Source organism: Patella vulgata, chromosome 3 (genome assembly GCF_932274485.2).
Source record: "Patella vulgata chromosome 3, xgPatVulg1.2, whole genome shotgun sequence".
Lineage (NCBI taxonomy): Eukaryota > Metazoa > Mollusca > Gastropoda > Patellidae > Patella > Patella vulgata.
This window is the reverse complement of record NC_065881.2, coordinates 55221058-55245533: the sequence shown is the minus strand read 5'-3', so window position 1 is coordinate 55245533 and position 24476 is coordinate 55221058. Positions and strand designations below refer to the sequence as shown.

Below are 24476 nucleotides of genomic sequence, written 5' to 3'. Positions count from 1 at the left end.
TTGTATTTTTGTAGTGTATATACATACTTAAACATTGTGTAAAAAAATCAGCCATCCCTCTCAATGTATGATTATATCTGAGGATGGGGCCTATTACGTAATCATCACTGGCGAAACTTCCGGTCAGTGTAAAATTGCTGTCATTTGTATTTTTGTAGTGTATATACATATTTTAACATTGTGTAAAAAAATCAGCCATCCCTCTCAATGTATGATTATATCTGAGGATGGGGCCTATTACGTAATCATCACTGGCGACACTTCCGGTCAGTGTAAAATTGCTGTCATTTGTATTTTTGTAGTGTATATACATAATTTAACATTGTGTAAAAAAATCAGCCATCCCTCTCAATGTATGATTATATCTGATGCCTCATACCTGATGCCATGTTGTGGTATTTAACTGTCACTGTCGCCACTTCCTGTCAGTGTGAAATTGCTGGCAGTGATGTAGGAATGTTTGGAACCGTCTAATGAATCATCCCTCACTTAGTATGAATAAATGAATTTTGGACAGCACTTGACCTTTGCTGTCCAAGGTCACTGTCAACAAAAAGTTGCTGTCAATGGTGTTTTTCGACTCAGTATTACCTATATATTAAATATTATCAAAATTGTCCATCCCTACCAAAGTATGATTAAAAGTGAAAATGGGCTCCCTTTAGGCCCCCACACCACTTAAATGGGCAGGTTAATTCCTGGCAGCAATCCAGATGTTTGACTAGTAGGCATTGACAAACAATTATGCCCTATCAGACAATTTCCCTCTCTTAGTATGATTAACTGAAGCAGGCGCCCGGTCTAACATTTTGCAAGAGATGGATAGAGAACAAGCTAAAAACAAAAACAATTTTGCCCTATCAGACAATTTCCCTCTCTTAGTATGATTAACTGAAGCAGGCGCCCGGTCTAACATTTTGCAAGAGATGGATAGAGAACAAGCTAAAAACAAAAACAATTTTTTGAACAATCAGGGGCCATAATCCAGAAAGTTATTCAATCATCCCCTTCTTACATGTAGATTCCAAACATACAACACATTCCAGACAATCTGATTAAAATACAAATCTATATTTCCATTCGTTTTTTATACTTTTGATGACCTCTACTACATGAAGATCTGACCAGTTGTAGTGGAAGTTCACATTTAGGGGTTGTACAAACGGCTTTTGACCCTATGACATCACACAATTGATTAACCAATCAGATGTTTCTAGTTAGCCACAGTTCTGTGCACCGTACGCCAAGAACTCGCCGTAACAGACCGTTTCATTGGTTAATCCCGTACATCAACCAAAACACGCGTTATATAACAACTCTTCCAAATCCCAGTGTAGTAAAGAAAAGTAAAACGAAATTTTGAACTATAAAAAATGAAACGAAATAGGATAATATAGATACAGTACCGATAGTTAAAAAGTCTATTAGACATAAAAATTACATATAGGGCTCTGCAGTCTGCACATACCGTAAAACAAAACAAATAAAAAACATTACAGGTTAACTAACTCGTACCCTTGTTAGCTGCATGTACAGTTAATGTCAGGTCAGTAGTAGTAGTAGTAGTAGTAGTAGTAGTAGACCTAGTAGTAGTAGTAGCTACCAGAACGTAGATAAAAACGTTGAGATATACTGATGTGCTTGTTTTTAGCTACGATTGGGTGCCTTTAGTTCCAAATGGCAAACTCAAATTCTTTATTAATGTATGTAACATCTTAAAAAATGAGATAATTTTATACTATTATGACTAATTAAACTTACAGAGGCCAATGTATTGGCATAACTATCGTCTAACTTCAAATATTTGCATTTAAGTGTTGTTTTTATCCGACATACATGTACAGCACCTCCCGTTAAAAAATGGCGTTCCAAGTAACGGTTTAACGCCTCAATTTTAAATACGATGATTTATACCCGATTCAGGTAGGATGATATGCTTAATTGTAGTTGGATGTGGCAGAAATATTATAAATAACAATAATCAATCGTTGTTTTGATGAAAAATATTGTCAACTTTGCTTAATTACTGAGATCCAATGTGATTTGCGTTGGGCTTTGCTACGTATAGTCCATCTCTTATCTCGAAACACGAGGGGGGGGGGGAGATGAGGTTTGTTATCTATAGTAGTATTAGTGGTAGACACATTCGGGTTTCCAGCCAAAAAAAATAATAAATAAATCACCAATTTTGAGTTTTTTGTTAGAAAAGACATCAGATTTTATTTCATTTTGTGAACTTCTCATTACTTACAATTTCTAACTTATGTGAGATGAAAAATGACAAACGGAAGCATACATTATAAAATACCGATTTCATTACACCAGACATCGTCTACATGTTGTTTGAATCACCAACACCAAACCATTTGAAGGCCACATCATTTTGATAGTTGGATAGTCGACAGATCATCCGGAAGTCCACCCACGTGTTTTGACAAGGTCAAGGTCGCTATTGAAGGTCACTACACTGGTAGAGTTTCGCTGAAGATGGCAGGACAGCAAAGAAATCAGCTTACAACTGAGCCGGCTTGGCAGAATTTGTCGCAATGTTTTGACCGCAGTGGATCAAAACTGAACATTCTGCAAATGTTCCAGGAAGATCCTGGTCGATTTGATAAATACAGGTAAATTTAAATTGTTAGGCTAAAAAATACAAGAGTTCTGCTTACACTCAAGTCCAGTTCTTGCACATTTTTCTTTGACCTGTCCGGTCGAACGGTTGCAGTGTCTAACGACTGTCACTACAGATATTGGATAACGCTTACGTTGTCAGTAAATTGTGACAGTGGAACTAGTAAGCTCGGGACTGTCTACTTGGTATCCTTGTAACTTGTTCATGTGCCATTTATTGTACATTATTCTGTTCTACAAGTTTGTTATTTAACTTTTAAGTTTTAACTTATTGTCACATAGGCTTACTGACATATAGGCGTACAGGCTCGATGAATGTTAAGTGGGTGGGGGGGACAGAACCAGTTATGCCCGAAAAAATTTCTGACTCGGAATTCCATTCAACCAATCAGTCGTGTACAGTTCACATAGATGGGACCATCAAGGGAAAATTTTGAAATTTTAACTGCCTCGAACACGTTTTCCTGCTATTCCAGCCTTGAATACTGCAAGTTCAGTGTGGTCCAATATAGCCTATCTTACCTGAATCCCAAATCCCTAACAACCAGGTCCGTAGCCAGCGAGGGGCAAAGGGAGGCAATGCCCCCCTGAAAAAATGTTTTGCCCCCTCGAAAAAAAAGTTGCCGACCATAGTTCTAAAAAACTTCACTGCCCCTCCGCAGCCAACAAGCTGGTTAGGGCCTGCTAACAACCAATAAATTTTCAAAATTTAACCACCTCAAATGCATTTTTCTTCTATTCTAGCCCGTGAATTAAGCAACTAAAGTTTTCAATAGGTTTGCAGCCGAAATCCCAATCTATGTCTACCTCAATTCCAACCATCCAATCAGATTGTTGCAGCTGCATTCACAAATAATAATTAATGCCCGAAAAATATTGCACAAAGTAGAGTCACTTGAGGCAAAATGTTTTAATCCATAGTCAGTTTAGGTACAATTTTGTGGTATTCAATTAAAAGAAAAGTAAAATTAGTGTTGTTAGATTTCAGGCACTTTATTTTGCCAACTAGATGAAATGATAATTGTTGTTTTCACTGTACCCGTTTGCCTGAAACTTGATTGGGGTGGGTGGGGGGGGCAGCTGCTCCCTGCCCCCTGGCTGGTATGCCTATGATTATTAACATTGTTTGTCGATGCATCATTGGATTCATATTCCATATTGATTCACTAGCATTTCTTTCATTTTTCGAAAATGATTATGAAAAAATAACACTTTAGCAAACCCCACTTTTTGGTAAAATACAATTTTTTGTTTGATATGAATGGTTATAGGCCAACAGTATATTTTATACTTTTCTATTGGTCTAATAGTCCCTTTAGCAGGGTCTATAGCTTGGTACACTAAAACTGTTTTTAAATTGTATTATTGTATCAAATGTATATGTACAATTTTTTAAATCTATGGACCGTAAGAATTGCTAAATAAGCTATGGAAAAGACCTATTGACAGCTTGACTAGACAATATTTGAAAAGTTTTACTATCATAATTTAGATGAGGTGTGTTGGGTAAAATCTGTAATATAATAAAGTACCGGTACATGTAAAGCGTTTTTACAATTATGGCTATATTTGCAAATCCCATTCAATCACATTTACAGCAAAAATTAGCCTAATCGGTTCACATAACCATCGTATTTACCATGACGATTTGCCAAATCGATAATGCAGATCTTCCAACTTGCTCGCCTGCAGGATTGACGATTCGATTTCCCAGATGTCATCCCCGTCAAACCGAACGTTAGTTCCTTTTTTTTTGATTTCACGTTAAAATATACATATTATGGACATTCCTAATACGAATACAGGGCATTTGGGCACAGTCAACAGATACAACTTCTTGTTTTTATTTTTGGGAGGCGTCTTCAAGAACAGAATAAAGAAAAATTAATTTTTTAACATTTTTCCTCAATTCTGCAGTCTTGATTCGGGGAGCAAGATGGAACAGAGGCAATATCCTGTCATGCCAGTAGCCTATAATGAATTTTTCAGTAAATAAAGTGTATCTTTTATTCCAGTTTAAAATTGAACTCCAAGGATGGAGATATTCTTTTGGACTATTCAAAGAATCTTATCAATGATGAAATCATGGGTTATTTATTTCAACTGGTGGGTTTATCTTCTTTTTTTCTTTTTTAAACTGAGTGAAAGATTATTTGATATCTAGATTAGATATATCAATGACAATTAAATCTCTTATTTAATCAAGTGTGCTCAGTTTGTACTGTGTAGTGTTTACTAGATGTATTTTTGAATGGAAAATGTAGAAATGTAAATAAAGCTAAAATACAATCTGATTAAAACACAGATCCTATTTCGTTTCGTTTTTATAGTTAAAATTTCATTTAACTTGTCTTTACTACACTAGGATCTGGAAGAGTTGTTATCATTGACGTTTTCTGAATGGTGAGGAATTAGCCAATGAAACAGTCTGTTACTGCGAGCTTTAAGGGTGTTTTGCACGGAACTGTGGGTAATCCATTAGTAACATCAATGCTGATTGGTTAATCAAATGTCTCACGTAATAGTTTCAAAAGCCGCTTGTATGAACTCTGACGCGACCTATCGCTACAGCTGGTCAGATCTTCATGTAGTGTAGGCCATCAAAAGTATAAAAAAAACAAAATGAAATGTATTTTAATCAGATTGGGCTGAAATATTATCCTCTGTTATCCCATTATTTGTTATGGTACCCTATTTCATTGTTTTGTTTTGCTATTATTACAGAAATTCACATATTGTGGCCTTTGGATTTTTATAAATCCAAAATTTATTGTGATCGTATACCGGAATATTTTTATATGCCAACATTTTCACGTGGACGTATATTGTCGTCGCTCTGTCTGTCCATCCACAATTGTTTGTGAACACTCTACAGATCACAATTTTTATCCGATTTCACCCTAATATCTTGGTTCCTTTCGATATTGGCATGTATCGGACTGTAACTTCATGTAATATGCCCCTGATTGTACGAAAAATCACGTTTTTAGCTTGTGAACACTGTAGAGGTCACAATTTTTATCCAATTTGGTTTAAACTTAAATTGTATGTTTATAACCCAAAGATCGTGGTTCCTTTCGATATTCGCGCATATCGGACCATAACTTCCAGAATTATGGCCCCTGATTGTACGAAAAATCGCATTTTTAGCTTGTGGACCCTATAGAGGTCATAATTTTTATCTGATTTAAAGAACGTTTGAATATATCACCGTTACATCCTAAGGATGGTTGAGTTTGAATTTCAAAATAGTGTAAACCTCTGGTAAATCAATGTTGTGGACCCTCTAGAGGTCACAATTTTGATCTGATTTCAATGAAACTTGAAATACATGTTTATAATCCAAAGATATTGGTTCCTTTTGATATTCGCGCATATCGGATTTAAAAAAAACGTGTGAATATATCACCATTACACACTAAGATCTTGGTTCCTTTTGATAATCGTGGATAACTGAACTTAACTTCCTAGATTATGGCCCCCGATTGTTCGAAAAATCACATTTTTAGCTTGCGGATTCTCTATAGGTCGCAATTTTTTTCTGATTTTAAAAACCGTTCCACCATAATGAAGGTTGAATTCAAATTTTGGGAATGTCAAAATGAAACTGCCGGACAAAATGGCCGCCCTTTTGTACTCTAATTGTGTGAAAGTATGCAATACGAAGGTTGTGGAGTGTGGACCCTCTAGAGGTCACAATTTTTATCCGATTTTGATGAAACTTAAAACATATCTTTATATCCCAAAGATCTCAGTACCTTTTGATATTTGCACATTTGAGGCCATAACTTTCTGGATTATTGCCCCTGATTGTACAAAATGTTGCAAAATGTGGACGTATCCTGCCTGGCAGCCGCTGGTTTTCACCCGTGTCCATCCATCATTAGAAAACATCACAAACTCTCTTAGGTGATCCATGAATAAGCATACCCTGCCTTATTAATGTAACTTAACTCAAAAATATGACCCCATTTCATTAGTGTATAAGCTTAAAATGTAATTTAATGCATACTTAGGACCAAAGAAGTGTATTTTAAACCACACTGTATTCATGGTGACAAAGATTTTTTTTTTTTTTAGATATGACAATCATTGTTTTAACTTTTAGCTTTCATTGTTTTAACTTTCATTGTTTTTGCCTTTCATTTAAATCAGGCAAGAGAAAGACAGGTGGAAGCCATGAGAGATTCGATGTTCATTGGGGAAAAAATCAACTTTACCGAAAATCGTGCTGTACTCCACACTGCTCTACGTAATCAAGCTAATAAACCAATATTGGTAGATGGAAAAGATGTAAGTTATAGTCGAAAATACATCCTTGAAATGTAAAATTACTCAAAAATTTAACATCTCCAATATAGGCAATAGCTCACTCTTAACATTGGAAGATATTTTTGGGAAATGTTTTTGTAGGGTTCTTCTTATATGTAACAAATATAGGTTTGCAAGACATTATGTATTTTTGAAAAAAGACATTATTGATATTGCTTATCAAAAGTATAAATAAAAGAATTTCCCTTGTGCCTTGAATTCATGTGAACAAATTTATAGATTTCAATCTGTATATTGGTACTTTAACTATGTATAAGAATGTTATAATGAAAATATGTGAAATTATTAATCTTAAAAGGATCTGCTAGAATTAATGGTACAATCCTCATTGGTATTATTTTGTTATTTGGGGAGATACTGCTTTGCTTAATGAGTGTAAGTTCTACTGGTATTACTTCCTCATACCAGTGTAATGAAAGACTCCTTTTAATGAATTATCTATAGATAATGATTATGATTAAGCTTGATGTATGTATTATCCACTGTCAGGTTAATGGCATGGATAGTTTCTGTTTATCAATCTTATCATGACAAGACATTTTAGTTGTATTGATGTAGGCCACTGTAATAATGACTCAACAAAATATTAAACCTCTTATTGTTTGGTTAACCCATAGAGGTATAAAACTCATGTGAGTGTATTTTAAAATATATGTGAAACTCTGTAAACTTCATAAGTATAAAAACCTTTTAACAGAAATTTGGTTCTCAATTACAAAAGCCTGTCATGTGTAACCAACCGTATTAGGGAAGAGTCCAGTTTAATAAAATTTTGCGTTTAATTATGTTCCTTTAAAATACAAATCATCTGCTCTTGATTTGTCAGATATTGTTATATTCAGTTCCCATCTCTAACATAATAAAACATTTTATCAAAAAAAGTTACTTCTTTAATAAGTTTAATAAATGTACACAAAACATCTTTCAAATTTATTTATTTTAAGATTATGCCAGATGTTAATGATGTTTTACAACATATGAGAGAATTTACAGATGAGGTTCGATCTGGTCAATGGAAGGGTTATACAGGAAAATCTATCACTGATGTTGTTAATATTGGTATTGGTGGATCAGATTTAGTAAGTCGTCTTGAACTTCATCAATTGATTTAATTAAGAGCTTTGTTACTACAGAAACTATTACTTATGTAAACTTACTTAAACATACATTATGCAAGAGTTAAATCTGGCTATTGCAGGTTTTTCTTTAGGCCTGAAATGATATCTAAAGTATTAATTAGACATTAATTAATTTATCAAGACCATAATCAACTCTTGATGCCATTGTTAGCCTGCGGTATTTAGTTTGTTTGAATGTATTTTGTGATGGATGATTTAACGTAAAAATGGATAATCGAGACTTTGTTTATTATTGTACTGATGGTAGTAATGACGATCGAGGCTAGCGTAAAATTGAATAGCTAATATCTTGTTTCGGAAGGAAGCAATTTACCTGAAATTTTCAGCATATTCTGTATTCATCACTTCATTACTGTATCTATTTTTATATGCCCACATTTTCATGTGGACGTATATTGTCATCGCCCGTGTGCGTCCACAATTTGTTTGTGGTCACTATCTCCCAAAGATCTTGGTTACTTTCGATATTGGCATATATCAGACCAAAACTTCATAGATTATGGCCCCTGATTGTCGAAAAATCATGTTTTTAGCTTGTGGCCCCTCTAGAGGTAACAATTTTTATCCGATTGAAAAAACGTTTGAATATATCACCGTTACACCCCTCCCCTTGTATGCAAATAGTGTAAATATAAGGTATATCAGGATCAGGGTTGTGGACCCTCTAGAAGTCACAATTTTGATCCGATTTTGATGAAACTTGAAGTACATGTTTATAACCCAAAGATCGTGGTTTCCTTCGATATTCACGTATATTGGATCGTAACTTCCTGAATTATTGCCCTTGGTTGTATGAAAAATCGATTTTTGATTAGCTTGTTCTCTATCCATCTCTTGCAAAATGTGAGCATATCTTGCCTGGCAGCTGCTGGTTTAACTATCATAGCGAGAACTGTCAGCTCTTTATCTAATCTTACCTAATGCCCCTTTAAAAATAGTAAGTGATATCGGGTGTTCCCATACTTGATATCAAATACTACTTATTAAACCTGTGTATTGTAACATTTTGAAGAGTGATTAAAGGGGCTAAATCTCTATTCTTTTGAACTTAGACGAAATGGGTAAAAAGGTCCATATTAATGTAATATGGGTGTATATAAACTGATTCACGTTCAATTTTTAAAACTTTTATCATATTTTATAGTAATTTCTAATTCAGTCTTGTTCTTAGAAATAAGTGAGCAGACCAAATTGAATGGCATTCACTCGCGTCTGGTTAGTCCAGTCTACATTTCACTTACGCACTGATGTACATGCCAGCCTTAAGTACATGCCAGCTTGTATTTTCGTTTGTTTTTTTTTTTGTGGGAACTCAGAAATTATGCTACATCACAAATGATTTTTTAATGAAGTTTATTACCATTAAAGGTAATGGGGGTGTATTGATCCTATTTCCTGAAAGTGGCAATGCCTTCTAGTGACCCATTTCTGGCCTCTGTTAACCTCAACTAAAAATGCTTGACAGGCAAAATTTGGAAACAGAAACAACTATTTAGTGATTAATTGAATTTCTATCTTTTTATTGTGTTTCAGGGTCCTCTTATGGTAACAGAAGCACTACATAAATATAAAAGTGGCCCTAATGCCCACTTTATATCTAATATTGATGGAACACACTTAGCTAAAACTCTTCAGAATCTAAATCCAGAAACAACTTTATTTATTATTGCTTCAAAGGTACCACACTAAAAATTGTTTCAATTTTATATGCCCACATTTTAAAGCCAGAATTTCATATTTTCTAAGAAAATCAAAACATAATTATTTCTATATCTTTTGCTCAATAGGTTGTCAACTCACTATTAAACGATCATAGGTGTCATTCTCACACTTAAAACTCTTTCACACTGGAAATAATTAAACAATTACCTCCGTTGTTTATCTATTCCCCACTATGGACTAGCTATCTTCAAACGTTTGAATTTGAATTTGAAAATGATATTTTTGCCAATTTCTCAACTGGCAGTAGTGAATTATAGGATTATTCTTTAACAAGAGAGGACTGTTTATAGATACCATCTATTTCCCGAACAGCAACACAAGACCTAATCGATTAGACGCTGTACATTGCTGGGCCCTCCATCCTGCATCTCTGACAAGTCATAACCTTGCTGGAAATTCCTGGTGAACTTTCTCTGCCAACACCTGGATCAAACTCATAATTTTCTTGTTATTCAGCTAGTGCCTATTTCACTAACATACTGTGGCTCACCATTGCACAAACAGTACACGAATACTGTATACGGTAGACAGTAATTTTACAAACCAGAACTTTTATTCATAATTGTTCCAGATAATTCCTTTTTACGAAATATATAAAATTGTCTTTTTATACTGTATTTTTTTAAAACTAGTCTTTGTTTATTTCAGACATTTACAACACAAGAAACCATCACTAATGCTACTTCAGCCAAAGAATGGTTCTTAAATAAAGCCAAAGATGTAGGTACAGAAATACTCTTTTTACTTTTGAAACTTTTTGTTTTGCTATACGAATACATCATGATGCATGTAATTGTAATATAAATCTGGTATTTGATTCTATTACTGTTACATCCAGTCAATAAAATTAAAATTCATTTTTATACTTCCACATTTGCAGATTACAACTTTCCATTCACACCTATTGAACATTTTTAAAACTTGCCTTGTAAGATTTTTTTTAGCTTCATAAGATTGTCCATTGCAGGCTGCCACAGTATGAATAACCCTATCAAAATTCAGAATATTTCAATGATATATTTTGGAATTTTTCCCATCACTTACTTGCAAAATCATAAAATTCATATAATGTTTTAAAACTTGCTCATTGTGGTGTAGGAAAGAAACTGATACAGGAAAAGCTTTGTGAGATTGTTCATCGGAGCATAAAGAAGAAGCCTGTTGAATTTACACAATTTTAGGATCATCAATTTCAAATGCATTTCACAGAATATTTTTCCGTTCACAATTTTGCTTTTAAAACTTGCTGTGGGATTTGTTGAAAATTACATTAGATTTAGCATTTTGTTTTATTTTCTGTACATCTGACAAATTTTATCATTGTGTCCTGTTCTCTCTTGTGTACTGTAAACAGCCATTGAAAATACAGCTGTCCCAATGATGCCAAGACATCGTCGATTTATCTGGTGATAAAGTCCATGAAGTAAGATGTGACTATAGGTTAGATCTGATGTAGTGTAGAAAATAAGAATCATAAAGCAAGACGAATTAAACATGTAATCAATCTATGGTGAAAAATTTTTGTACTCATTTTTTTTTCCATTACAGTCTGCCACAGTATCAAAACATTTTGTTGCATTGTCCACTAATGCAGTAAGTAAATATATATATATATTTTAGGGGATACTGTTAATTCGGGGTGAAAAAGTTATAAAAACATGTGCAACTGTGGCAAGCTTTTTGATATTTTTTCAAAGAAATACAAACATTGTCACAAATTCTGTGCTGTGTAAGTGCCAAAGTTTTAGTGGTAAGTTATCGCCATGATTATCAAGTCACTCACACAATTGAAGAATGAAATTCCTTAAATGGTCCCTGTTAAGTAAATCTAGTAATCATTTACAAATGGCTCAATATTTTGCTCTGAAATTTTCAGACACTCTAAAAAATTGTATATTGTCACATTTTGACATTTGCTCTATGTAAACCCACTGGGACTGCACCTTTAACAGTGTCCCACAGAGTCATTTAATTTTTATAAAATAGAAAAAGAGTATAAATATTGCAGACCTACCCTTTCCATCATCTGCAATGGTGTGGTAAAAGGTGGTAGGTAAAACCTGCGTTGTTCGGGGCAATAGATTTCTTGATTGAGAACAAGAGGAAGAGTTTTAAATAAGTTTATATATCCCACAAATCACACATAATACAGTTTTATATTAGGATGCTGGTTAATCTATACCATAATACCATGTACCATAACCATTAAACAAAACTTATGCTGGCATTACACATAACTATAAACACAAAACATATTTTATGCTTGGCCCTGAAAATACAAAGTTGCCATTATTCATATGTTCATAACCAATCGTTCTATTGGCTATACATCTTACAATTTTACATTACATTATTACATCTATAATCATATTTCAATCACATGTAAAAATAGTCTCACACTTCGTTTTCAGAGTCACCTGATCTATTAAATGAAGTATAAAATAATTAGCTTGCCCATTTGTGGAAAAGAGCCGATGTATGACCTTATCTGCTAATCTGTAACATGTGGTAAAGATGCATGCATGTATTTTAGTTTTATCCCAGCTACACCTACGAATAATCAACCAGGACAAAAAATCACAGATCACCTGATAAACAATATTTTCAGAAAGAGACCACCTTCAGAACTGAAAGATTCCAACGGGTTATCCTTTCAACTATACCAAAAATATTAAAACTAAACCCATATAAAAAAACTAAAACATTTCCACCACTAAAATAAAACACCATAATCCTGAAAATACAATTCCAGACTCATACAATAGAAAATCCACCACACACAACATTAAACTTATTTATATTAGCTCAAAACCAAAAATATAAACTCACTAATTCAAAACTTCCAATAATAAAGACACTGACCAGGACATTCATACGACCCTGTTACATTAAATAAAAGCAAGTATCATCAATTCTAAAGATAAGTTTAATTGAAAGTCCATAAATACAAAATAACAAATTGGTGTAATAGAATATGGACTTTACATGTGTCTAGCATTGCCACCTCAACCTCGTATCGGGTGTTCTGGAAAAGTGTAGGTCTTATTCTAATGTTCAGAATATTTTGTACTGTAGTGATATTTGTAGTGCATATGCTGCACTGGTCGACATGTAAATTATGTTCCGTACACTATACAGGTAGTGAGTGCATGTTTTGAATTCGTAGTAGAAAAACACGAGTCTAGAGAGGGTGATCTTGACCATTATACTATACCGAGATTGGTGAAAAAAACAAACATTAATGCATTAAGTTTTATTTTTCATTGTCAGTAAAGAACACACGTTTTAGGTTCTGATCTTGACGTGATTTTGAACATTAACAATCTATCGTGTAAAGGTCAGACGTACAAAAAAAGAACAGGCAGCATATTTAATAATCTCGCTGATCCAGATTCAGGTGTGTGGACTGGAGGTTGTCATGATACATGTTTATCATGTTAAGTAACGAATGTGGACAACTTGTTTAGGTGTTATTTCATTTCATGGGCAGTAACAAACTAGCCATAAAATCAGAATTGGTGACAAAAGCAAATAATTATTATTCTATTTTTTTTAGCCTAAAGTTAAAGATTTTGGTATTGACGAGAAAAACATGTTTGGATTTTGGGATGTAAGTAATTCTTAAAACCATATATTTGTCCCCCGCCTTTCAAAGAAAGCAGGGGACTATTAAATTATTCTTTTCAACAAATTTAGAGATTGTCTTAAGTCATGTTGATTATTTTCTGCTTTAAAATTTTATTTATACATATTATAACAATATTTTTGTTAACAGTGGGTTGGAGGAAGATATTCTTTATGGTCAGCCATTGGACTGAGTATTGCTCTCTTTATTGGTAAGAACAGAAATAAAATTATCTATAAAATTAATTTAAGGATAAAAATTGATTCTTATACATATCAGACATTTAGTAATAGTTTTTAATTTAGCTATTTACTACATATTTCAAGAAATAAAACTGAATTTTTAGTGATAATATTTAAATTATTATATAGTTATAATAGTAGTGTTCATATGAAAACAAATGTTTTGAAATCAATATTGCTGTATCTACCTTTTTTATATGCCCACATGCAAATATGGACATATGTCGACCCCGCCTGTCCGTCTCTTGGTCCGTCCGTCCATTGTCCACTATTTCTTGTGAACACTTTAACGCCAAAAGTTATCATCCGATAGTTGTAAAATTGCATTAGTTGTTTGCATTAGTGAGATGAAGAAGGTATTTAATTTCAGTAATTTCCATTTATTACATTTAGAGTTATTACCCTTGTTTCACTTTGTTGAATCTTGTGACCACTCTAATGCCAAAAGTTATCATTCGATCTTTGTGAAATTTATATGCATTATTTAAATTAGTGAAACCACAAAGCCTATTGAATTTCAGAAATTTCTGTTTATTATATCTAGAGTTATGGCCATTGTGTCATTTTATTGAACCTTGTTAATACTTGATCCGATATGTATGAAATTTATATGCATCATTTAAATTTGTGAAATGGAGGTCTATTGAATTTCAGCAATTTTGGTAACAGGCTTATTTTTGTAACTAGTTGATAAAGGACGAATGCCCAAAACGCGTCCTGGATAAATACTTTTTATATCCACACAGTCTTGTCAAGTTTGTTACCGGGGATTTTTTACTATTATTAATCTACAAGGGTTGGTTCCTGTTTTTGCTCGGATGCATCACTGAGATCCAAACTTGCCTGCACTGTTATGGGGACTCTTCCGCCCCTCTTTTCCTATCGTGTGTGAGGTTTTATCGTCTTCTTCTTGGGATTAATTTGAGAGTTATGGCCCTTGTTTTACTTTGTGAACCTTGTGAACGTTTGAATGACAAAAGTTATCATCCGATCTGTTTGAAATTTTTATGCATTATTTAAATTGGTAAGACAAAAAAGCCTTTCAAATTTCAACAATGTCTGTAAGTAACTTCCAGCGGTGAGGCCCTTGTTTCAGTTTGTAGAACCTTGTGAACCCACAAACGACAAAAATTATAATCTGATTTGTATGGAACTGTCTTATAAATACCCCGAATTACCTACAAAAGAATAAATATGTGACAACCCTTGTCAACCGCTTGGACGATTTAGCTGCTGTGGGCGTATGTTTTGTTGTCTGGCAACCTATCTTAACATTTAATTGTGTTCCAAAGGTGAGACACAAACTATTCTGTACTATTTCTGTCACATGTATCAATTCAATATTTTCTTTTATTTCAGGAATGGATAATTTTGTTGAGCTTCAAGCTGGTGCATTTTATATGGATCAACATTTCTGTTCAGCACCATTAGAACAAAACGTAAGTTAAATTTATTTAAACACTGGTATATTTTTCAGACAAAATGAATTGTGTCCCATGTTAACAGTTAATTTATAGTAACTTTTCCATCAAAATAAATTTTCAGTCTTCTGCATAAAATGTTTATTACTTTATTACAGTTGCCTGTTATTTTAGCATTATTGGGTGTTTGGTATCATAATTTCTATAAAGCTGAATCAATAGCTTTATTACCTTATGATCAGGTGAGATAGTTCATATCATGATACAAAATTTTGTTCTATAGTGGTTCATACATTTTTGACAAATTTTGAACATTTGTATAATAATTTTGTATATCTACTGTAAACATTATATTGATATAAATTCTTTAATTTCAATCTGATCTAGATGGACTGTTAACAATAAACATTATATTAGTACCTTGTTTAATAACATATACTGTTACCAGCATATAATGATGATTTATGTGTTTCTGTTTCCAGTATATGCACAGGTTTGCTGCTTATTTTCAACAAGGTGATATGGAAAGTAATGGTAAATATATAACTAGAAGTGGACAAAGAGTTACGTACACTACTGGTCCTATTGTCTGGGGTGAACCAGGTACAAATGGTCAACATGCATTTTATCAACTTATACATCAAGGTATGGACTTAATGACAATTATCATAATCAATTACTTTTATTTCAAAAAAAAATTTATCATTTATATTTTTGCCAATTTTGGGCAACAGTTAAAATTGCCAGATATATTATTAAGATTTATTTGTATACAATTTGTTAAAAATACTTTATGGGAGATTAGATAAAGAGCTGGCAGTTCTCACAGTAATAGTTAAAAACTAGTAGATAATGTAAAGGGAATTTGCTGAAAATTCCAGTCAAATTTATCCACTCTGAATTACTAAAGTTGGTACGATAAAAAAACATAATCTCGATTATCCATTTCATAATTAAATCATGAATGAAAGTTGAGCAGCAAATCGAATCCTAATCCAGTAAATATCGCAGGCTAGCGATGACATTGAGAGTTGATTATGGTCTGGATAAGTTAATTAATGTCTAATTAATAATTTAGATAGGCAGATTTAGCTCTTGTATGTTTAATATTTATAGATATTTGACTTAAATTGTGTTTTTTTTATTAGATTGTATGATTTTAAGATCTGTACGTTATATTTATAAACAGGAACTCGTCTGATACCATGCGATTTCTTGATGCCCATAGAAACCCAGAATCCTGTTCAAGGTGGATTACATCATGAAGTAAGATCTCTATGCCTCTCATTTATTATCCCGTGCCGAACCAAGTTAGGGATGGATATTGAAATGAGGTCTGTCCGTTCGTGTTGTAGTGATACACCTAGTGCTATGCATCGCTGGTTAGATGTGGAAAGCCCAGACACATAGAAACTCCCCACAGCCGACGCATGCTCTCTTCTGCTACATATTTTGATAGCCTTGAGATCATCTAGTATTGTCTCTGGTTATATTTCTCATCTTAGGGTTCCTGTTGTGTATATTCTTCTTACTATCTCAGTAGTTTTCTCAAATATTACGTAATTAATTATGATGATTGGTTATTAAGCCTAATGACGTCAAGAACCACCCTTATATGGACTGTAGAAACTTTTGTGTTTCCATGGAAACAAATTTGACTTAGTTTTTGGCGTACAATTTTATTTCTGGAGCATATCTCATAAACCATTCAAAATATCTTCCTGAAACTTTGTACACACATAACCTATTATAGTAGTTGTGCCTTTTGCTAATTTGAAATTTCTTGAATTTAATCATTTTTGTGTTCCATGGAAACAAATTTGATTTAGTTTTTATACGTCTGTATTTGGTTTGTGTTTCCTGTTTCTACTGATTGGAAGTTTCACATTTTCATGTGGACGTATATTGTCGTCGCCCCTGTCTGTACGTCCACAATTTTTATCCAATTTTGACGAAACTTGAAATATAGGTCTATCTCCCAAAGATCTTGATTTCTATCGATATCAACATTTATCGGACCATAACTTCATGGATTATGGCCCCTGATTGTACGAAAAATCACATTTTTAGCTTGTGGACACTCTATTGGTCACAATTTTGATCCGATTTTGATGAAACTTGAAATACAGGTTTATAACCCAAAGATTGTGGTTCCTTTTGACATTCGTGCATATCGGATCGTAACTTTCTCAATTATGGCCCTTGATTTTACGAAAAATTGCGTTTTTAGCTTGTTGTTCATCTAGAGTTCACAATTTTTATCCAGTTTTGATGAAACTGGAAAGATATCTTTATAACCGAAAGATCTTGGTTCCTGTCGATATTCCCGCATATTGTATCATAACTTCCTGAATTATGGCCCTTGATTCTACAAAAAATTTCTTTTTGTTTAGCTTGTTCTCTATCCATCTCTTGCAAAATGTTGGCATATCTGCCTGGCAGCCACTGGTTGTGTTTTGACTTTGTTTTTCGTATATAATTATTATTCTATAGCATATATCAGAAACTGTCCAAGATACCTTTTTAACACTACATATTACATTCATCAACCTATTGTTTTATTTTCTGATGTCCATCCTACAGTCCCCGATTTCATTTCCGAAGTATATTTTATTATCTGTTCAAGAAATCTTTTTGAAACCTTGTACAAACATCAACCTATTATATACTGGTAAGCTAATACCATTGACTTATGAACCTGGGCCTTTTAGTAATTACAAATTTTGTTGTACCCCGCCTTTCGAAGAAAGCAGGGGACTATTAAAATGGGTTCGTCCGTCTGTCTGTCTGTCCGTCTGTCTGTCCGTCACACTTTTTGGGACACAATAACTCTCTTCCTAATTGAGCTAGAATGTTCAAACTTGGTGTATGTGTTTATTAGGTCAATGCCTTGATGGAGTTCGAAGATGAGCATTTTCCGCTTAGGGTAAGCAGAGATAAGCAATTTGATTGGTTGATGCTTTGGGACACGATAACTCTCTTCCTAATTGGGCTAGAATGTTCAAACTTGGTGTATGTGTTGATTAGGTCAATGCCTTGATGGAGTTCGAAGATGAGCATTTTCCGCTTAGGGTAAGCAGAGATAAGCAATTTGATTGGTTGATGCTTTGGGACACGATAACTTTTAATTGAGCTAGAATGTTCAAACTTGGTGTATGTGTTTATTAGGTCAATGCCTTGTTTATTTTGATTCTATCTGATAGAGAGTGATGAAACTTAATGTATACTTAATAATCAGTTTGATTGCTGGATACTTTTGAAAAAGATAAACATGCAATTAATTAATATATGTCATCTATTTATTTCGGGATTTCAGCGGGGGACATCAGCCTCACTGTTGGCTTGTTATTAAATGATATAAGTGATCATTATTATAAACAAATGTATACAAAGTGGTTAGAAATTATACAGTTGTCATTAATTAGCAGTGTGACTAATTATAATACCCATCACTATTGAATACACAAGTCACGGTTTTAACACCTTAGTGACATAACACCTAGTTAATGACTTATGCCTGATTACCGGTACTAGCAATTTTAATGAACTAATAAACATTATGCATATAAAATGACATCTTTGATCTGCAACATGTAGTGTCGTATAAGTTCGTTTATAAAAGTTATTAGATGCTTCATCAACAATATCAACTTTACAGTGATAGTATTTTATTTTCTGATGTATAAAACTTATTGTTTAACATACAACAGGTGATTGAGATAGGCATAGGTTGTTGTGCAAACCTTACAGGGAGAAGCGATCCTGCCCTGATGAGCTACTTTGATCCGTGTATGAATCTTCTGACTAGTCCCATTGATATTCCATGTGTTGGAATATGAGATTAATCTGATATATTTTTCTATTGATTATCAATAACATAAAGAAGTTGTTTTTCCTTATGCCTTCCAAACAAGTGCAAGGGTACGGGATGTAGATGACTAGTCATCTTGTTATTGTTAAATTTATAGTCACAATACCCATAACTAAATAATTCATCAAATATAGATACTGGTTAAATTTCCTCTTGTTTTTAATACAGATTTTACAAGCTAACTTTTTGGCTCAAACTGAAGCATTGATGAAGGGTAAGACTCGAGATGTAGCTGAAGCTGAATTAAAGCGAGCTGGCATGAGCGAAGATAAAATAGCACATATTTTACCACATAAGGTATGCTTGAATATATTTTAACATAACTCTTTCACAGCCAAACATATCTTGAGCCACTGGTTGGTTTTAAATGATTATTCAGTTGTCTGCAGCAAATAATATACATATTCTCTGGTAATTAATTATCTTTGTCAACGAAAGAGGTAAATATTCTTTACACTACAATCATGGATTGCTAAGTTACTGACTTTTTATTCAATTTTTGCATCATCGGTGTGGAATGCTTTGATCTCTTTAGTGGGATAAAATAAATCTGCTTTGTGGTCTAAGGGCTGACAACTATGCCTACTTACCTCCCTTGAATTGGTAAACCTCTTTTTTTTTCTTTTTCTTTATTATTATATAAATTTTTGCTTTGCATTCACTGATGTATGAATTGTATTTCAGGTATTTGAAGGTAACAGACCTAGTAATTCTATCTTGTTCCAGAAGTTATCACCCTTTACCCTTGGAGCTTTGATAGGTAAATAGAATAAATAGGATGTTACGTGTTTAGATGAAATTTATTTACTGTAGTGAAAGTTGACTGTTTATTATAACAAGAGATTTGTTACCCTCTTGAAAATTATTTCATTAAAAAATCAATATTTCTATTTATGTATAAAACATTATAATATGAAATGGTTTTATTGTTGTTTCTATATATTATGAAATAAGTTTCTTGTTGTTTCTATATTATGAAATGAGTTTCTTGTTACAAAGGTGTGTGAAATATGATTTTCTTGTTGTTTCTAGCAATGTATGAAATGAAGATATTTGTACAGGGTGTAATTTGGGATATCAATTCCTTTGATCAATGGGGGTAAGTTTGTTAAAATATAGTTAGATCATCTAATGAAAATACACCAATGATTTTGTCTAGAAGTGCTGATGATACATCATGACTTGATTCTAGGCTGGGCATTTACCAATACACAATTAACCCACGGAGGCCATAACAACTTTAAATTACAGTGAAACGTAGGCACAAGGCGTAAAAATCAAGAGTCGGTAATGTCCCGCCTCTAGCAGCCATTCGTACCATGCATTGTCACCTCATGGAGTTCAGTGTCAACCTCAGCATATTGTTGCATCTTCCACAGAACTTTAGGACTTCTACAACCCCATGGTTACACCATGTCGAATTCAATTTGTTTGTGTTTGAGAGAACTGATCTGTTGTGTGTCTGATGTTGTTAAATCAGAATGAATCGGATCTGCGATATTGTTTACCAAAGTGTATGATAAGCAACTGAAACCAGACTTGATTTTATATTGGGGTACATGAAACAAATGTACACAGTTTCGGACTACATTTTTGGAATGGTTATTTCCTCTTTTACACTCACATTTCATTGTAGACTGTGGTCACCCCTGTCCATCCGATTGACTTTATAAACAGTGTCTATTTTCAATATTTAGTTACCTGGCAATCTATGTTTAGGGAACAGTTGTCTGCGATATCACTCAGTGCTAAAGCAGATATATTCTACTACTAAGTTTTCTTTTAATTTTTTTACAGTGTTGAATTAGGAAAAGAACTAGCAAAAGTGATTCAACCTGAACTGAGAGGTGCTGAACAAGTTTCTAGCCATGATGCTTCAACAAATGGTCTCATTAATTTTATTAAACAACATCGTAAATAATCAGGGTATATATATCTTGTGGTATATCATGGTGCAAAATTAAAATAACATTGTAGAAGCTTACATACATTTGTGTTAACTGTTTAATCTATTACAACCCTATACATAGATATAGTAACTCAATTAGTTATTTATTTAAAAGTGTATCGGGTCTCAACCCATTGTTTTAAATTGTTTCAATCATAATACGCTTCATTAAGAATAATTTAAACCAAAGATCTACTACCGGTACATTTTATAACAATATTAATTTATTGGTAATTTAATCAGTAAACCCTGGTCTTTTCACAATTTTCTATTGATTTATAATGCTTCATTTGAAACATAGTTTTATTATAATGGCTGATTTACCTTTGTTTTTGTTATATTGTTTATAGATGTTTCCATATAAAATATATTAATATTTTTAAAGTACAAGTTACGGGCATTCTTTACATTTTCCCAAACTTAGCCTAGCATGCTGTCTCTTTGTTTTAATTATTGTTAATCACTCCCCTGATATACAATTATATTTTGAGTTAATATGTTATATGAATTATTAATTAGACATTTATTAACATGACAAGACCATTAATCAACTCTTGATGCCATCAGATGGCTCTGATTTTAAGTGGATTAGAACGGTTCAGCCATTTAATGATTTAATTTGAAAATGGAGAAGCGAGGCTAAGACTTGAATGACCAGTACAGCATGATAATGCACACATTTGGTCAAAACTACAACCATTAATAACTATGCTCAAAATAAAGTAATTTGAATGAAATTTTCAATATAATCATTTTGCATATCTATTTTTGAAATAGATTTTTATCCAAGCCATCAGAGGGTCTACAGTGTTGATTTTGAGCTTGTCATGTAAATAAAGGTCTAATTAATAATTTCTATAACATCTGAAGCCTAAATAAAGACTTGTAATAGGCAGATTTAGCTCTTGCATAATGTATGTTTAAGTAACATACTAAAGATATGCTACTATCCACTGAACATATCACTGTAACCAATCCCTTAACTCTGTTGTCCTCCGGTCCCTAAATCTGACTCTTTATTTTAATTCTAAAATATTAATCTTAAGACAGAATTTCCATTGATTGTTTTGTTTGTAATTGAAATCTTGTAAAACTCACTTCTAGTTCAATATCTATTTAATAGACATGCTGAAAATCAATTGTAAAAAATTCTGTGCAGATATAATGTTGTTCTGATAAAGAGTTTTTATGAAGAATGTTTAATATTTGTTGATGCTAATTAAAGGGAATGTATATTAAACAAGAGTTCTTTAATTAAATTAAACTAAGAAAGAAGTAGTACATGGTAACTGAGTTTGTGGTAATCATGGGTAAAAAAAAAAAGCTCACGTAGCTGTGGGCCCCCGCATCCCTACATTATACTGTTGAAGTGTGTGTTGATAGGAATGGATTAATTACAGCGAATGTATCATACACCTAATAGATTCGTAGGATAGTTGATTTAAGGCAAATGTGGTATAAAACCATCAATAATAGGCCAATTTAAGGTGTTGACATTAAAACTTAGACAAGTGACTGTGATAAGTTAAGGTAAGTTTTACAAAAAATTAATTTACTAGAGGTCTATTTATTGCAATTCAAAGAATCCACCAATTGTTTTACAGTTATTAGCCAATTAAATATATGCACTAATAGAATTAACCTGTGGATTTTCTAATTTCTTCCAACATCACACAAACAATCCAAGATATGATTACAATTTTACTAAGACAGAAGTGTTTAAAACTATACTAGAAATTCCAACAACTGAGACGTTTGTTAGGCGGGGCTTATGTTGAGCTTACAAGTGAAAGTAACCAAAAATGGTCAATCTGAGCGCCTCTTACAACTCGTTCCATTCCAGTCAATTGAAGCCAGTTGCCCATGTTTAACTTTCTGCAACTCATGTTAACTAGTTCCAATCAATATAAGCGTTTTTACAACTGGCTTCAACTTGTTTCCATGGAAACAACTTGATAAAAGAAATTGGTCATGTGACTGTAAATAGGCAAAATGGAAGCTAAAAGGCACCAACCTTTAAAGTGTCGATAAAGTAGACAATAATGCTATCTGAGGTTTACCAGTGAAATTTTGAGATACACAAACTTAAAGATACATTAGTTAAGAGTTAAATATTCTTGCTATAATAATTCAACCAGCGGCTGCCAGGCAGGTGCGCCCACATTTTCGAGAGATGGATAGAGAACAAGCTAAAAAGAAAGTGATTTTTCGTACAATCAGGGGCCATAATTCAGGAAGTTACGGTCCGATAGGCGCAAATATCGAAAGGAACCGAGATCTTTGGGTTATAAACTTACATTTCAAGTTTCAACAAAATCAGATAAAAATTGTGACCTCTATAGGGTCCACAACCTTGATATACCATATTTTTTCGCTATTTGAGAACGAAGGGCGGCCATTTTGTATGTCAGTTTTGGGCCGATTTTCATGAAATTCAAACTCAGTCGTCCTTAGGGTCTAACGGTGATATAATAATACGTTTTTTTAAATCGGATAAAAATTATGACCTCTATGGGGTCCACAAGCTAAAATCGCGATTTTTCGTACAATAAGGGGCCATAATTCAGGAAGTTACGGTCCGATATGCCCGAATATCGAAAGGAACCGAGATCTTTGGGTTATAAACTTACATTTCAAGTTTCATCAAAATAGGATTAAAATTGTGACCTCTATAGGGTGCACAACCTTGATATACCATATTTTTACGCTATTTGAGAACGAAGGGCGGCCATTTTGTCTGTCAGTTTTAGGCCAATTCTCAAGCAATTCATACGTAAACGTCCTTAGGGTTTAACGGTGTTATAATAATACGTTTTTTTAATTCGGATAAAAATGATGACATTTATAGGGTCCACAAGCTAAAAACGCGATTTTTCGTACAATCGGGGGCCATAATTCAGGAAGTTACGGTCCGATATGCGCGAATATCGAAAGGAACCGAGATCTTTGGGATATAAACTTACATTTCAAGTTTCAACAAAATCGGATCAAAATTGTGACCTCTATAGAGCCCACAACCTTGATATACCATATTTTTACGCTATTTGAAAACGAACGGCGGCCATTTTGTCTGTCAGTTTTGGGCCGATATTCACGAGGTTCGAACTCAGCCGTCCTTAGGGTTTAACGGTGATATAAAAATACGTTTTTTTTTTATCAGATAAAAATTATGACCTCTATAGGGTTCACAAGCTAAAAACGTGATTTTTCGTACATCGAAAGGAACCAAGATCTTTGGGTTATAATCATACATTTCAAGTTTAAAATAAATCGGATAGAAATTGTGACCTCTACAGTGTTCACAAGCTAAAAACGTGATTTTTCGTACAATCATGAAGTTACAGTCCGATACATGCCAATATCGAAAAGAACCGAGATCTTAGGGTGATAAACCTATATTTCAAGTTTCATTGAAATCGGATAAAAATTGTGACCTGTAGACTGTTCACAAACAATTGTGGGCGGATGGACGGACAGGGGCGACGACAATATACGTCCACATGAAAATGTGGGCGTATAAAAATAGATGATAAAAAAAGAAAATA

General features: G+C 33.3%; 2 protein-coding genes across 3 annotated transcripts in view; one reads left to right on the top strand and one right to left on the bottom strand.

Moving 5' to 3' along the window:
* The window catches only part of LOC126816362 (uncharacterized), a 30490-nt gene extending 28079 nt beyond the window's left edge, over window positions 1-2411 (bottom strand). For both annotated transcript variants that reach the window (XM_050542804.2, XM_050542807.2), the window contains exon 1: window positions 2297-2411. The gene's annotated coding sequence lies outside the window, so the exon portion shown is untranslated. The remainder of the gene's footprint in view (window positions 1-2296) is intronic.
* Window positions 2412-2447: 36 nt separating this feature from the next.
* LOC126816363 (glucose-6-phosphate isomerase) lies at window positions 2448-22174 on the top strand. The gene is made up of 17 exons (XM_050542808.2): window positions 2448-2624; window positions 4647-4737; window positions 6787-6924; window positions 7908-8042; window positions 9636-9779; window positions 10473-10544; window positions 11373-11417; window positions 13381-13434; window positions 13600-13660; window positions 15051-15130; window positions 15271-15354; window positions 15595-15757; window positions 16302-16378; window positions 19152-19280; window positions 19668-19743; window positions 20016-20082; window positions 20781-22174. Exons 1-17 carry the CDS (start codon window positions 2488-2490, stop codon window positions 20902-20904), a joined length of 1677 nt encoding a protein of 558 aa, XP_050398765.1. The 5' UTR covers window positions 2448-2487; the 3' UTR covers window positions 20905-22174.
* The last annotated feature ends 2302 nt before the right edge of the window (window positions 22175-24476 follow it).

Bases quoted from the DNA above. Each gene is read 5' to 3' on its own strand.
- LOC126816363 (XM_050542808.2), top strand. From the start codon at position 2,488: ATGGCAGGACAGCAAAGAAATCAGCTTACAACTGAGCCGGCTTGGCAG. The intron at 6,925-7,907 runs GTAAGTTATAGT...ATTTATTTTAAG, and splicing joins TATTGGTAGATGGAAAAGAT to ATTATGCCAGATGTTAATGA. The intron at 13,435-13,599 runs GTAAGTAATTCT...TTTTGTTAACAG, and splicing joins ACATGTTTGGATTTTGGGAT to TGGGTTGGAGGAAGATATTC.